Source organism: Setaria italica, chromosome V, assembly GCF_000263155.2.
Source record: "Setaria italica strain Yugu1 chromosome V, Setaria_italica_v2.0, whole genome shotgun sequence".
NCBI lineage: Eukaryota > Viridiplantae > Streptophyta > Magnoliopsida > Poales > Poaceae > Setaria > Setaria italica.
Window position 1 is genome coordinate 26902719 of NC_028454.1, and position 15105 is coordinate 26917823.

General features: G+C 45.3%; 4 protein-coding genes across 6 annotated transcripts; 3 read left to right on the plus strand and 1 right to left on the minus strand.

The window, feature by feature from the left end:
• Positions 1-502: 502 nt before the first annotated feature.
• On the minus strand, positions 503-3498 carry LOC101783387 (30S ribosomal protein S1, chloroplastic). Of its 2 annotated transcripts, none has more exons than XM_004968982.3 (8): positions 2832-3498; positions 2612-2690; positions 2446-2517; positions 2233-2313; positions 1642-1739; positions 1358-1483; positions 1149-1197; positions 503-1040 (listed from the first exon to the last, which is right to left on the minus strand). In XM_004968982.3, the coding sequence occupies exons 1-8, from the start codon at positions 3443-3445 to the stop codon at positions 837-839; spliced, it is 1323 nt and encodes a 440-aa protein (XP_004969039.1). In that variant the 5' UTR covers positions 3446-3498; the 3' UTR covers positions 503-836. The 2 variants fall into 2 exon arrangements, with proteins under 2 accessions (XP_004969039.1, XP_004969038.1); XM_004968981.3 differs by having other exon boundaries at positions 2612-2686; positions 2828-3497.
• Positions 3499-3595: 97 nt separating this feature from the next.
• Positions 3596-5321, plus strand: LOC101784473. The gene is made up of 2 exons (XM_004968984.3): positions 3596-3782; positions 5003-5321. Exons 1-2 carry the CDS (start codon positions 3660-3662, stop codon positions 5111-5113), a joined length of 234 nt encoding a protein of 77 aa, XP_004969041.1. The 5' UTR covers positions 3596-3659; the 3' UTR covers positions 5114-5321.
• A 73-nt stretch (positions 5322-5394) lies between these two features.
• Positions 5395-8092, plus strand: LOC101784056 (putative methyltransferase DDB_G0268948). 2 transcript variants are annotated; one of them, XM_022826933.1, is made up of 6 exons: positions 5395-5536; positions 5693-6295; positions 6821-7047; positions 7120-7463; positions 7579-7844; positions 7974-8092. In XM_022826933.1, the coding sequence occupies exons 3-6, from the start codon at positions 6838-6840 to the stop codon at positions 8003-8005; spliced, it is 852 nt and encodes a 283-aa protein (XP_022682668.1). In that variant the 5' UTR covers positions 5395-5536; positions 5693-6295; positions 6821-6837; the 3' UTR covers positions 8006-8092. The 2 variants fall into 2 exon arrangements, with proteins under 2 accessions (XP_022682668.1, XP_014660649.1); XM_014805163.2 differs by having other exon boundaries at positions 5436-6295.
• Positions 8093-9070: 978 nt separating this feature from the next.
• On the plus strand, positions 9071-14346 carry LOC101784871 (single myb histone 1). Its single transcript, XM_004968985.2, has 6 exons — positions 9071-9582; positions 10157-10386; positions 12869-12953; positions 13187-13270; positions 13404-13733; positions 13828-14346. The coding sequence occupies exons 1-6, from the start codon at positions 9433-9435 to the stop codon at positions 13843-13845; spliced, it is 897 nt and encodes a 298-aa protein (XP_004969042.1). The 5' UTR covers positions 9071-9432; the 3' UTR covers positions 13846-14346.
• Positions 14347-15105: the final 759 nt, after the last annotated feature.

Genomic DNA, 15105 nt, shown 5'->3' on the forward strand with positions numbered 1-15105 from the left:
TTCACCCTGACATGACTGAGAGTCGTGATTAGCCAGGCATAATGCTCATAATCCAGACTCCCTTCCCTTGCGCCCATCACACCACTTCAGAGATTCAGATAATAGATCATGCAACCCAAACATATTTTGCCAAAATCCAGAATCTATTCCGGGGGTGTTTGGGAGACAGGGGCTAAACTTTAGCCCTGTCACATCAGATGTTCGGATGCTAATTAGAATGACTAAATATGAGCTAATTACAAAACTAATAGCAGAACCCCTAGGCTAAATCGCAAGACGAATCTATTAAGCCTAATTAATCCATCATTAGTGAATGGTTACTGTAGCACCACATTGTCAAATCATGGACTAATTAGGCTTAATAGATTCGTCTCGTGATTTACCCTAGGGATTGTGCAATTAGTTTTGTAATTAACCAATGTTTAATACTCCTAATTAATGTTCAAACATCCGATGTGACAGGGGTTAAATTTTAGAACCGTGTTCTTGGCAACAAGAGCTCTGACGCGTTGACAGAATATGAATGCAATAAAGCTATATTCTACAAACAGGTAAAGTTAGTATAACATTTCACTCCAGGGAGCTACGAGTGAGGAAATTTGAAAGACCAGCATTTTTGCAGCAGTAGTGAGGAGCAACAACTCTGTCCTTTCCCCCCTTTGGCTTCCGGATGACGTGGCCTGTTGCTGTTCAGTATACTTCTCCAAGATTGATGCTGGGTTATTTGACTTCATCAGGCCCTCTAGTGATGGTTCAGCTCTGCATGATCAACGTTTACCAGATATTTGTTTTGCAACCTTAGGTGTACTCTTGGACACGACTCATGATTTCCTCAACTATGGCAGATCTCCGCTGCTGTTGTCACCAGGTTTGTTATGATGCAGAAATTTGAACCATTTCCAGTTTGCGTACAGTTTAGCTTCGTCATCAAATGGTAGCGCTTCTCCTGGAAGGCTATCATCTAATATGGTGTTCTGAGATATAACTGGAAGTTGCTCCCTGTATCTCTTCGCCATTGCCTCAGCTTCCGAGAACACTTTCTGCATCAGTACAAGACAAATGATACTAAGAATAGATACATAGGAGGGAGATTCATCAAAGAAGAGGTGGAATGAATAACTAGACAAGATTGCAACTCAGTATCTCACCTCTCTGTCTGAAAGAAACAAACCAGGTGCACTTTCGAGGTCTGCTATGCTGTTGATTAAGCAGCAAAATAGGTTTCAGTACTCTACCATAAATGGTGACCAAATCTTATCACAAAGAAAGCATTCAGTAAAACTGAAACTACATACAGCAGTTTCAACAGTTAGTTCACAACTGAATATAGCCAGTGCTAGTGTAAGGTCAGGTTTACCTCAACGCAATTTTGTCTGGGACATTTGACTTGATCACGAGAACTTTCACCTCATCATCTATCTTTAGGATGTCGCTTACTGACAAAACACGACCTCTACTAATGTTCGATATGTGCAATAATCCACTGCAAATTATTAAATGTGTACATGTTAGCTGCACTCTTTGCTAGTAAGGAAAACGCACATTTTAGCTTATGCTTGATCGCAAATTTAAAAAAACAACAACAAAATCAACAAGTAAAAAACATAAAGTGCATGTAGCCTTGTGGGTTCCATCTCGTACCTTCTGTTTGTCCCAGCAATCCTAATTTGTGCACCGTATGGAAAAATTTTGCGAACACTCCCTTGTAGGAGAGTTCCTTCTCTAAGATAAGTCATTTCCTGATGATCAGGACTTCAGTATATCAGTACATTCATTGTCGCGATATTTTTTGGTAGTGTTAGTAGCTTGTAGACAAATGGGAGCTTCTTTTGAAGAAGCAGCAAAACGAAAATAAATTTGCTATGTCCAGTGTCATGCATCAGATGCAATCACCTTATAACAGGAAAAGTAACCAATATCACAGGGGCAAGAAGGGGTATTAGCTTGTGCCATTGATTTTATAGTGCAAACATGCAATGTCAAGAAGCTGACTTATCATTGATGACTTGGGTAAGTGTGATGGCATTCAGTACACAGCCTCAACAGATAAAGCCCAAAAAATAAATGGCATACTCTCCATGTACACAATTCAGTTCGTCTCACCATATTTGATTGTGCCAAATTTCAATTGGTATTTTTGGTACTTGATCATTACAACTTACAAAAACATGTAATCTGAATTTTTTTTCTAATCCATAATTGCAATTTAAGGAGACAACTCAGTGTACTGACCCATGCTTTCTTCTCACTAATTATCAGGTCATTAGTTTCTTCATCAAACCTTGCAATGCACACGCGAATGTTGCTGCCAACCTGTATGCCACGAAGCAACAAGTGATGTAACATAATATCATGAAACACCATATGTTTCAAGTATCATAACGACACTGTGGTGACTGAATGATGATTTAGGCATTAACAGTACTAAATCCAAATGGCCCTTACTTTGTTTTTCAAGTCTGTAAATGTACCTATCCTGTCCATGAGCTCAAATTTAGGAAGGAATGCTCTCAGCCCCTGAAATGAAATTGGCCTAAATCTTAGCCTTGAACAGATGCACCTTAATGGTCAGATGCATCAACAACAGATGAAGGGGGAAAAGATCCCTTGCCTCAATTCTTGTCAGTAGACCCCCGGTGTTCCACTCGTGAATTTTAACCTCAATTGGCTCATCGAGTTGCATAATCTGTCTGACAAAATTGAAAACGCACGAATCATTGCATCAACGCCTGAATCCCTCGCACTATCATGAGTAGAGAGCTATCGGCTTGGCCTCAGCAATGCCAAATGCGAGAGCAAGAGGAAACGTGAGGACTGAGGACTAAACCTGCCTGGCACGGTGCCACGCGAGGCGCCGGAAGAGCCGTCGCGCCGACAGCAGCGGCCGCCCACTGAGCGTCCGGCCGAGCACCTCCGCGAACACCACCGTGCCGGGCGCCACCAGCGCCCTACTCCCGCGACTATGCTTCCGGGCCGCCTCTTCGTCCACGGCGGGGCCCGCCACGACGCCCACGCTCCCCGGCCGAGGCGGGGCCGCTCGTTCCGCAAGGTCACCGCCATCACGGTTGAGCGGGAGGAGCTCTTTGGCTAATAGCGTGGCGAGATTGTCGGCGCCGACCGCGACGTCGAGGCGCGCCTCGGTGCCGGAGACCACGACCCCAACCGCGAAGTCCCCTGGCTTGGGGTCGTACAGACCGCCTGTTGCACCGGTGGCATCCTCGTCCTGCCCGGGGCTGGCATTGAGGAGGCGGACGAAGCCGGCGGAGAGCGCGTCGTCGATGCTCTTGGACCTGGCGAGCGCAACCGGCTGTGCACGCGCTCGGGCCTGGACCTGGGCCTGCCTCGAGGCCAGGGATTTGGCGACAGATAGCATATGCTGGGGCTTCGAGAGGGGTGGGAGGAGGCCGCGACACGGCGGCGCCGGCGCTCGCGACGGCGTCGGCATCTCGTCAGTGGCGAGCGTGGCGTCGAGGCGGGTTACTTTATCCGCTTGTAATTTTTTTCCGGTGTATTTTATCTAAACAAACGAAACCAATTGGGCTGGGCCGAATGTTTGGAGGCCCACTGAGTGTCCTCTTTATACGAGTCCATTCATTGAGACTTCCCTGTCTCTGTTCGTCTTCGTCTCCGGCGAGCAAAGCGGCGGCGAAAAGGGAGGGATGGGGTACCTCTGGCGGGTGCGGCTGTCGTCGTTCGCTGCCGGCGCGGCGACGGCGTCGGCAGCGGGGTTCTTCCTCCTCTACAAGGACCACCTCCTCGCTCGCGCCACCATCGCCCGGCAGGTGAGCCCGCCATCCCCACGCATCTATCTAGCCACTTTGTCCCTACCCGTATCTCCGGGCTAATCTGGTTAATCACCCGTTCCACCCCATCTTGCGCACTCGAGCCTTCTCGATAAATTAGGCGCCTCTGGTTTCCTGCCCAATGCCCACATACCGTGATCTGGTTCCGACCATTGTGTCCCGGCGTAAATTACCGATTAGGTGGTCAAGCCTTTCTCCATTCTGTTTGTGTATCTGTTGACCGAAAGGCCACACTGTTTGGTTCCTGGAATTGAGGCGGAACCACGGCCTGGTCGAGGGAAATGCAGGTTGTGAATTTGCGATTGATTCGTTGTACGTGTTTATTTTAGAAGCTGGAGCTGCTCGCTCTGATCTATGCTTGCGAACAAATTAATTTGAGGTTACTGAAAAAGGTTGCTATACAACGAAATTGTTATAATGGTGACTGACTAAGTTAGATATCATTTCAGTCTCGTATCCAGAGTTTGTTCGCGGTTGTAACTGTATCCAGAGTTTGCCACGATCCATTAAGAGACTGTCTGAATTAAAGATCAGTGTTATGTAACATGAATCATATTACGACCTTCTATTATGATGTAGCTACTCCATACATTATACACATGTATCTAATTATACCTTGTTGTTGGGTCAGATATTTGTGGTCAAACTATGAATCCTTACGGGCAGTATTGGTGAAAGGCATTGGCAGTCATCATGTCGGTGATATCATGATAGTATTAGCATAATATCATGCTGACTATGCACTGTGGATCTTAATCTGCCCATTGCACTTGCTAATAAGGTTAATTGAGCTTCTTCTGTGTTATTTATGCCCTGGTACATTTCATAAGTTGGTTTACCAACTTAATTCTGGCGTGCTATTTATCAACAGTAGTTAGACCCACTAGAGGATTCATGTAACTGAGCACCTATGGTTTCAGAAACAGTAGTTGCACCTGAACTTACTTTAGCTCTAACTTTGGCTGGGGCCTCTATATAAATTTGTAAAATAACTATATATTATTGGTTTTGTGGAGTTAAATTCTGTTATGGTGTAGCCATGGTTGCTGGTTCGAGCTATTGCAGTCTCATGATAAATTAATCATTTGTGTCTGATTTGGCTTGTGGGGCTAGTAGTTCAACGTAACATTTTGAAATGGACTATTTCAAGTTTGCTTTATGTTTGACTAGTGGCTAAGGTTTGATGCGCTTACTTCCAGGTGGAGGATATTAAGGAAGCTTCTGAAAAGCATTATGAAGCCCTAAATAAGAGGATATCAGCACTGGAAAGCAGAAAAGAACCAGGAGCTATTAAAGAGGCATCAGATTAGTTTAATGAGTTGGGCTTATGTATCGGTTACATCCGCCCAGGTGTTTTTGATTGCTGCATGTGGTATAAACTGCAGCATTTAAAGCTGTACTATTGTGTTGTTGGAATTCTATGAACCCTGATTTTGACTTGTGTTACACTTCTGCATGGCCATGTCAATGCCATCTTCTTGAGATGGACAAAGATCAAATAAATGCATTTTTTTATTACATAGGTTCTCAGATGTTGCAAACTATCTTCTATTTGTATGTTACCATTTGCCGTAGCAAGACTCTGGGCACTCTTTAGTCTGTGCATGGCATTCCTTCTGTACGTTTCAGCAATTTTCTTGCGAGTATTGTTCAAACATTGGTGACTGCTGACCAGTATTTAGCTGCTTCCATAAGCCATTGAACTTTTGCGCAATTGGTATTCAATTTGACTGGTGAGACTATATCTTCCTAAGTCCTCTCTTTTTTTTTTTGCTCAATTTCACATTTTTGGTATGTGTCCTGCTTATAGGTTATAGAGGAATCGTGTCTTGCTATTTCTTGTAACAATTATTTAAACCTGTGTTGATATACAGTTCTTTTGGTTGCAGCTGCAAATTCAGGGGCATTATAAGCTCACACCATTCACTTTGTGGTGACATCCTGGGGACCAAGTGTTATCGTACCAACCGCAACACATGGATGAAAAGTTGATAAGGGAATGGTCATTGGAATGATCTTATCTCCATTAGGGTGGAGAGCAAATGGTCTTGCCATGATTGCTACTGTAATGGTGAGGGAACTTGGTTTCTGAAGACATGGTGAGAACATGTCTGGGGCAGTGGCAGACCATTCTGGAGGATGCTGGTGGCTGTTCATGGCTTTCTTGGTGAATCTCGCAGTATCTAGCTATATCGTAACTGCTGCAAATTCAGGGGCAATGCTTACCCCATACACTGTGCAGTATCATCCTTTGGACTTATTATCTTACCAATTGCTACACATGGATGAAAAAAAAATGCAGGAATGATCTGTCATCTTCATAGGATTATGATGAAGCTTGATTTCTGTAGGCATTACGAGAACATGTATGCAGCATTAGAAGCATTTGCAGATGCTTCTGGAGGATGGTAGAGGCATTATGCTCAAAGGTTTGCCCTCCCATGTAAACAGCTTGTCAGTCAGCTAATGCCACCCAGTGTGCTTACCTAACTGTAAGTCTCCATCGTGACTTTTCACCCTTTTTGAATAGAACTCTTCTTTCCTACCTTATCTGATTTCGAAAGTGTTTGATTAGGGATTGCTTTTTCATAATTGTAAGGCATAATATTCAACGATAACACTTGGAGGTATGAAATTAGTTCATACTGAGTAGACTTAGACTTAAGAAGCAAGAAACTGAGTGTGACAAGCAGAATGAGGTCAGCAAAGTCGTCAATTCAACACACAACATAGTCTATCATTCCTAGACAATTGGTTGTGTAGTTAATGGGACACGTGCTGTGGTTGCTATCTTGTTCACGTCAGTAATAGCATAAGTCATGTGTGTGTTGGGTGTAGTTGGTGGTGCATGTGCACCTTATCTATCAGTAGCTACTTATTCCTAAATTACCCCTGCTACCTACCCCTACCTTATCTCTCTATATGTACCCCCAAACTGCTATCTATGTGTGGTTAATGAAAAAGATCATTTTGGGCCAACAGTCAGTACCTTCACCAGCTCTGGTACCCCATTTCAGATCTAAAAGATCTGCACATGCAACAGCCAGATGAACTGAGGTTAGACAGAGGTCTGTTCCCCTGGGGACCGGACTGGATGGCTGGGCTGTTCTCCAAGCAGGCTGCTGTGTATGCTGCAGCGCGGCCAGCCTACCCGAATGATCTTTTTACCAAGCTTGCGGCACTCACAGCTCACCACTGCCTTGCCTGGGATGTCGGCACCGGCAATGGCCAAGCAGCCATCGGTGTAAGCATCTCAACTCCCTGCTCTCCACCAGAGCGTGTTCATACATACTGACATGGATTGAGTGCCGTGCAGGTCGCCGAGCACTACGACAGTGTGCTGGCCACGGATGTGAGCGAGGACCAGCTCCTACATGCTGCACCACACCCGAAGGTCTGGTACCTCCACACCCCAGATGCCACACCAGGGGAGGACCTCGTCGCGACGCTCGGTGGTGAGGGCAGTGTTGACCTCATCACGGTGGCTGAGGCTGCGCACTGGTTCGACCTCCCGGCGTTCTATGACGTCGCCCACCGAGTCCTGCGGAGGCCCGGCGGGGTGATCGCCGTCTGGGGCTACAACTACCGCATCAGCCCCGTGGAGGACATGATGACGCGCTTCTTCAACACCACCCTTCCTTACTGGGACCCCCGAGCTCGGTAAACCACTCGGAGCACTGAGTCACTGACCACTGCATGCTTTGCAAGGGATGGAAAAAATTCTTGATCAGATGCATGATCCATCATCCATGCTGCGTATGCGTGGTAACACCAGGTGTTGCACTGATGGATACCGGGACCTGCCGTTCCCCTTCGTCGACATCGGCCTCGGTAGGGAAGGTGAGCCGGCAAGCCTCGACATGGAGCAGGAGATGTCGTTCGAGGGCCTGATAGGCATGCTGAGTTCGTGGTCGGCGGTGACGACGGCGAAGCAGCAGGGCGTGGACCTGTTGGGGGAGCGCGTGGTGAAGCAGCTGGAGGAAGAGTGGGGAGGGGCGTCGCTGGTGCGCAAGGTGACCTTCAAGGCCTTCCTGCTGGCAGGTACCCCCAGGGCCGATGATTGATATGAGTGATGTTGCTCTTCCTGGGTCCTGGGATTGGATTGGGAGTTACTCTATTTGTATTTCGTGAATAACGTAGCATCTGTTCTACTTCTGTTTTGCGTTGCAGTTTATGATCCATTCTCCTTGAGTCCTTGTTGAAGCTCTACTTCTTTAATGACAATTTCGGTGCTCCATTCCACATACTCAGATGAAAAAGAAAACCCCCTCAACTGAATACTAGAAAGGAAAAAAAAATACTGAACCTCTGTTATTGAAGTATTTATCCAAAGAGAATGCTTTAACCATGGTATATGTGAACTTTCAAGCCATCACAAAAGAGCAAAAAACAACAGAGCTCCAACACGACCTACAAAAATGGGCACGGCATACTGCCATGCCAAAGCTCCCTCACCTGTGCCATCTCTCACCCGAGGCGCCAAGGTGAGCCACAATGAGAGGCGCATGGAAGATAAGATGTAAGATTTCTCTTTTTTTTTTGTTTTATTTTCTATTTTCTGCGAGGGATAAGGAGCTGGAACGTTTTACTGGCGCGTAGTATGACAGTGTGGCAACAAAGGTTGGCTATGATTCAATGGAAGGATAGGGGTGTGGTGTGGTGGAGATCAAGTAAATAGAGGTAGCTGTGGACCAAAATCGGCCACTGGGTCAAGCAATGGCATTGAGCAATGAGCATACACGGATTGGTTGCTACCTTTTCAGTAGATTTGGTTGCTGCCAGGATGTACGATCCTATATTTCCATCCACTATCAAATGGTGGGAAGAAACATTTGCTGGGTGATGCAATTCGATGGCCTGACTTTTTTTCATGGTTTCAGTAGCAAAGCATTATACATGGATTTGACACACAGCATTTCTTCTGGTACGACGCTATCAATCGCAATTAGACACGTACCGTGCTAGGGATGTCGAAATTGGCCAAACACGGAACAACCAAGTTGTCCACGGATTAGGTCTCGCTAATTGCATCGCGTTTCCGTCAATGGACCCAAAACTTATCTCGGCATTCCTGACCCGACCCTCCAAAACACGAAAATGGGAACGGCACACGCACACGGCACAGGGTGAAAAAGGAAAATGGGCCCAGTGGGTCCCACAAGCCTGCACGAACCAACAAGGAGCCCACACTGTCAGTGGGCCCGGCCCACCACCTCCTCCCGACGATTTCATCTGAGCAGAGAGAGAGAGAGAGAGGGTGGGGACTGGGGGTGAAGCTGAGGACAGAGAAGAGGCTTCCTTCCAACGCCACGCCGAAGCACCACCCCTCTGCCAATTAATCCTCTTCCGTTCATAACCTCCTCCACCTCCCCAACAAAGCCTAATGGCTTCCTCGTCCTCATCCCGTGCCGTCGCGCTGCCCTAGAACCCTCGCCCCCCCCGCCGCTCCTCCTCGAATTCCCCTCGCTCCGATCGCCCCCCGACGCGCCCGCGCCAGATCGGCGGAATTCCGGGCCCGGATCGAAATCGAACCCGCCCGCTCCCCCGATCAGTAACGCACCGCCTGAGGCGGGTTGGATCCTCGGGCGGGGGATTCTCTTGATTTCGGTTTCTTCTTCCCCGTCCCGCGATGGGGGCGCCGAAGCAGCGCTGGACGCCGGAGGAGGAGGCCGCGCTCAAGGCCGGCGTCGCCAAGCACGGGCCCGGCAAGTGGCGCACCATCCTCAGGGACCCGGACTTCAGCACGCTCCTGCGCCTCCGCTCCAATGTTGACCTCAAGGTGACGCTCGGATCGCCGGGGAGGGAGGGTGGGCGGTTTCGCGAATTTGCGGCGGCGGGGTTTTCTGGCTATCGGCCAGTGGGGAATAGGAAAGAAATCTCGGGTCCTTTTTGGGCTAAACTAAATTGTGGCTTTGGACGGTCCGTCGAGCGGGGCGTGTTGCTTGGTTTGGTTTTAGATCGGGATTTTAGGCGGTTGTGCTAGGGATTGACACAACCTTGTTACTATTTTGGTCAGACTGGCGAGAGTGATCTGGGATTAGGATGATCAGATGATGAGAATTTCTTTCCATTATGATGCCCCGAAAGCTATCACCACACCCCTTTGTTTCATTCCAAGTAGGGATCTAGTTCACCATGTTAGGTCTTGGTGGTTTTGCTTTGGAGGCCATTTCCATGTAGTGGTGGTTTTGCTTTGGAGGCCATTTCCATGTAGAGATCTTGTTCCCCGAGAATAGGATATGTTTTGTAATCTGTTTTGTCGTACGCCATCTGTATTGAGTCTCCAACTTTCTTTTTAATGTCTCTGGGCATCAACAAGTACTGACCAATCTTTGGTATGTCTGATTGTGCAGGACAAGTGGCGCAACTTGAGCGTAGTTGCTGGAGGTTATGGGTCTAGGGAGAAGGCGAGAATGGCGTTGAAGAAAGGCAGGCGCGTGGTGCCTAAGCTCACTGCTGAGCCAATGGATGTTGATGCGAATGGTTTGGGCAATGTTCATGATGCAGTCATCGATGCAGAACCATTAGCAATGGCTGTGGAGCCCTTGGCAGTCGAGGAGAGTTCAGAAAAATCAGTTGCTAGGTTAGTATATTTGATGCATATGTTTTATCAAAGCTGTTTCTTATATTACACTTTACAAGTAACCTACATGTTCAGTTCATTGGGTTTCTTTTTGGTGAATATGTTTTGCGGATACGTGGGAGTTCTAGTAGCTAGAAACCATTAAGAATAATTGATTGGAGTTCGGCTTCTATAGTCGTTCAGGCCTGGTTTGGCATTAAAATTCAGAAGTTGACCATGAAAATTCTTTTTATACTATAGTAGGGTACTGAACTGTCTTTGTGACAACTAGTCTAGGGATTTGTTTGTTGTTGTATTTGACACTAATTTTGAAACTTTAAAGTGCATTAGGACAATCCCAACCAGGTACACCAGGTGGTAGTTTCCATACCTGCCATGTCATATAGAGACAATATTCCATATTGATAAAAAATTCTCATCCAATCCCCTGCCTTGTCTCTCCTTTCCTCTTCCTATCCCCTCCTCCCTTCTTTGGTTCCCGAGCTGACCTGGTTTCTTGCATGAGAAATGGTTTTTTTCTCTCTCCTCTTTAACTGTATTGCCACACCATCATTTTGCTTACATGGCACACTAATTGATGCTATAGAAACCATCCTAGTCATGCCATTAGGACTTCCCTTAAGGCCTCCAACAGAGGCATGCCAGCTACTTCAGAGTTGGCTGATGTTGAATTGCTGCTGCCGTGGAAGAGAGAGAAAGGAAGAAAAACTTAACATTAGCGTGGGATTTAGAGACAGGCTCAATTGCGCGCCCAGAAACACATCTGGGCCCAACACATCAAAACATGAGCCCCCACTGATCCTTCCCTCTTACTCTCGCTTCGCTGGCCTAAAGGACAAGTGGGCAACGGCGAGGTCGTGGCGTTACAGGCGGCTTGTGGCGGAGGGGTGCGTGCCATGGGCGGCCCATGGCTGCAGGGTGGTGGGGTAGCTGCTCGGATCTGATCACATGTCTGCTCTCCGCTAGCTGCTCCACCATGGAGCCTGCAGCCGAACCACCTCGAAGCCACATGCGTCATCAACACGGCCATGGAGGCCGGCCTGCTGGTATGGTGGGCATCGGTGCTACAGCAAGCAGAGTGAAAGCCGGCAACGATGGGCACCTCCGTGTGTGAACAAACTGGCGATGGCCGAGGAGAAAGATGAGATTGCGGGATAGATTGGAATAAAAAATTGTTTACGCGTGGTCCCACAGAAACTCTGAGACGTGTGCAGAAGATCAAACCAATGGGTGGATGAGCTTTTTTTGGTGACATGGAAATGCCACATCATGCTAAGAGCTAGTAACCTGGCTTAACTGTTGGAGACAGCCTAAAGAACAAACGTAAAAGAAACATGTAAAAAAGTGATCTTGCAGCAAATCAAATACACGCCTATTTTGTCATATCTATAATTGTTCATACATTTCCTTTGATGCTCAGTTTGACCTTCTTGTCGCTGGTTTAGTTATACTTACTAAAAGTTTACATTTACTGCTATTGCTACATTTTTTAGGAAAACAGAAATAAATGGTTATTCACCTAAAGTGAACTATACAATTATATGGTCATCATAATAAAAAAACAGGAAACTCTGCACATGCAGATGTTAATTGTGGTCAGCACGGCAATGGTGGGCTATGTACACAGTTGTTAAATCATACCCACGCAGAAAACAGATTAATAAATGTTGACCTGACCAATCTCTTGTTATAAAAGTTGGGCGCGCTTTCTATGTTTAATATTCTTTGCCCCCTCTATGATCTGTTCTATTGAGATGTTCGGGTAGTGTCATAATTTGTTCCTATGGTGTATTCTATACGTCCGGACTTGGGAGCACACCCTTTCTGTTAGTCAACAAAAAAGGAGTCATAGTCCTCAGTTGTCGAGTCTGTAGAAAGAGAGTGGTGGTGCTTGCTTTTGTAGAGAATAAGCAGTAGCCTGTGTGAGCAACTAGGAAAAGTGGTTGTAAAAGACTGTAAGACCCTGGGATCCTGGACTCTACCATGCGTTGTTAGCCTGTCTAGCGAATCAAGTTAGGCATCTATCTCTTTCCATTTCTCTCCCGTCACTGTATCAAACAACTGGTATTTCCGTTTTTTTTCTATGAAATGGAAATGGGGGATGTGCCTCGATTCGGAAAAAAAGGAAAGAAAGAAAACTGTTGTTGTGATTTGGAATATAAAGTTGGCACACAAACATCCTCTGAGTTCGGGACATGCTGTGCTCCTCCCAATGTTCAATTCCTAAATAGTTTTAGACTTCTAGTTGTCTTGCCAGGAATGTTGGTACTTTTGTTTTACATGTTTATTAGTACATAATTGTATATGCATATCGCTATTTTTTTTATTTTAACTGAGAGAACATATCTATTCAGCAGTTGGAATCCACATTGTTCAGTTCATTTTACTTAAACCATTATTGTCCAGCTCCTCAATTATTCAGCATAGAGCTTTCTTGATGCTTGGTCATCTAATCTGAATTTTTATGTATGTCATTGTTCAGGCTTGATGACCTCATATTAGAAGCTATAAAGAAGCTTAAGGAGCCTTCTGGGTCTAATAAGGCAGCCATTGCTGTCTATATTGAGGTTAGTGGATAATATTTTTTATAATGTGTTTGCTTGTTTTACATTGTGTTTTGTTTAACTGTATGTCAGTTGTCTTGCTAGTAATTTTTTTTCCTGACTAGTCTGTAGTGCTGTTTGTCTCATCCACTTTATAATAATATGAAGCATCTCTGCTGATTTTTTGCAAACGGGGATAATCCTTTTCTATTTTTTCTTTTGCGCATGGTTTTAATTTAAATTGTCTATATATTTAGGAGCAATACTGGCCACCTGCTGATTTTCCGCGGCTGCTGTCTACCAAATTGAAGGCATTGGTTAATTCTGGAAAATTGATGAAGGTATCTCTCTCTCTCTCTCTCTCTCTCTCTCTCTCTCTCTCTCTCTCTCTCTCTCTCTAATGGGGGGGGGTGCTTTTTAAGAATAAAAGGTGTCCAGACTTTAAGCTGGATTCTTTTTTAATCATGATTGTAGGTAAACCAAAAGTACAGAATTGCACCAAGTTCACCTTCCTTGGGTGGAATAAGCACCAAGGTGTACTCTGCTGAAGAGATGACTGGAGAAAATGATACTAAGCAGCTAACTAAGCCTCAAGTGGATGCTGAACTGGAGAAGCTGAAAGGCATGACTAAGGAAGAGGCAGCTGCCTTTGCTGCCAAGGCAGTTGCTGAGGCGGAAGTAGCAATGGCACAAGCTGAGGAAGCAGCAAGGGCTGCGGAGGTCTTAGAAAATGATGCTGAAACTGCAATAGCTTTTCTTGAAGCCCTCACTTTGTCTTTGAGAGACAGAAATGCCAATTCGACGGTAGAGTGAATCCATCCTTTGTCAGGATATCTATGCGATGAGTGCTTTTAGTAGTACATAAACCCTACAACTGATAACATTTTGATGAATGCAGATGCTTCGAGCTTGCTGATCCTTTACCCATGCCGTCATGTGGTTTTGGTCAGCAGAACAACAGTGTTCTGCTGCAAAGATTTTCCGGATAGATGAGTTTCTTGTATAGTTTTATAGATCATTATGCTTCAATGGGAGGGGTTGTCAACATCTCGCTGCTGGTCCTGACTGCTTGCAGCCAGTCGACTGTATAATGACAAGAATGGTCGGGAAAGTTGTCTTCATTTTTTTTCTTTTGTTTTTCCCCCATTGTGTTGCTTTGTAATTAAACTCTAGCCTTTTCCCTTTTGTAGTTGATGAAGTGATGTCGTCAAATAGAACAACTGTAGTGGAAAGAAAATGTCAGAAAGCTGCCTTAGTTAATGCAAGTTGCTGCGATAAAATGTTTCTAGATACGATTATTTGATGCCAGCATCTTAACATTGTAGCTGATTCACAGTTGTAGTGGATTATTGGCCGCTGCCTCATTTCTATTTGTTGTAGGTATATCCTTGGTATAATAATCATATCTTTACACCTACTGGCACAGTACTCTTGTTCAGCTTACTTGTGCTTAGGAGTTAGGATATGCCTTTCATTACACGTGTGCAGTTGAACTTTGATTATAAATGTGTTTTAACATTAGTTTGAAAATATGCTGAATCTTATATTTATATTTGTTTCAAATAGCGGTTTTACAATATCCTAATTATGTTGGATTGTAATTGTACTATACAACTGAAATTATCCGGGCGCACAAGGCATTGGCAAATAATCACTCCATTTTTTATTTGTGTAATACAAAACTATAGCAATAAGAAAGTTTTGAATCAGAATCTAATGAGATCAAGTTTGTGTCATAAAAATGCTGGTCAAAGGGTTTTTAAAGAAAAGAGATAAAGAAAACAGAGAGAATATTGCAAATAAATCATTAAAAACATTAATTAGAAAAAAAATCAAAGTTAATTGTTCTTATGCCACGACGCCATCCATTTTAACGAAATTCACATATAGGAACAATAACTATCAGGACAAAGGAGTAGCAATTTATTCTATACAGCTTTACGCCCGTTCATTCCTTCAGGCAGCCCATTTTATGTATGGTCTAAAAAATGAAGAAAATAAATCAAAATGAAGCCGTGTTCTCCCCGTTGGCAAATCCGGCTGTTTGGTTGCAGCCTGGCAGGCAGCTGCAGCGCCGGGCAGCAATCTCCACCCAGGCTGATGAAATCGTGCGCCTGAGGTTGAGGTTGCTGCCTGAGCCAGGCAGCTTTGCCAGGTCTCCAAGCAAACGAGAGTA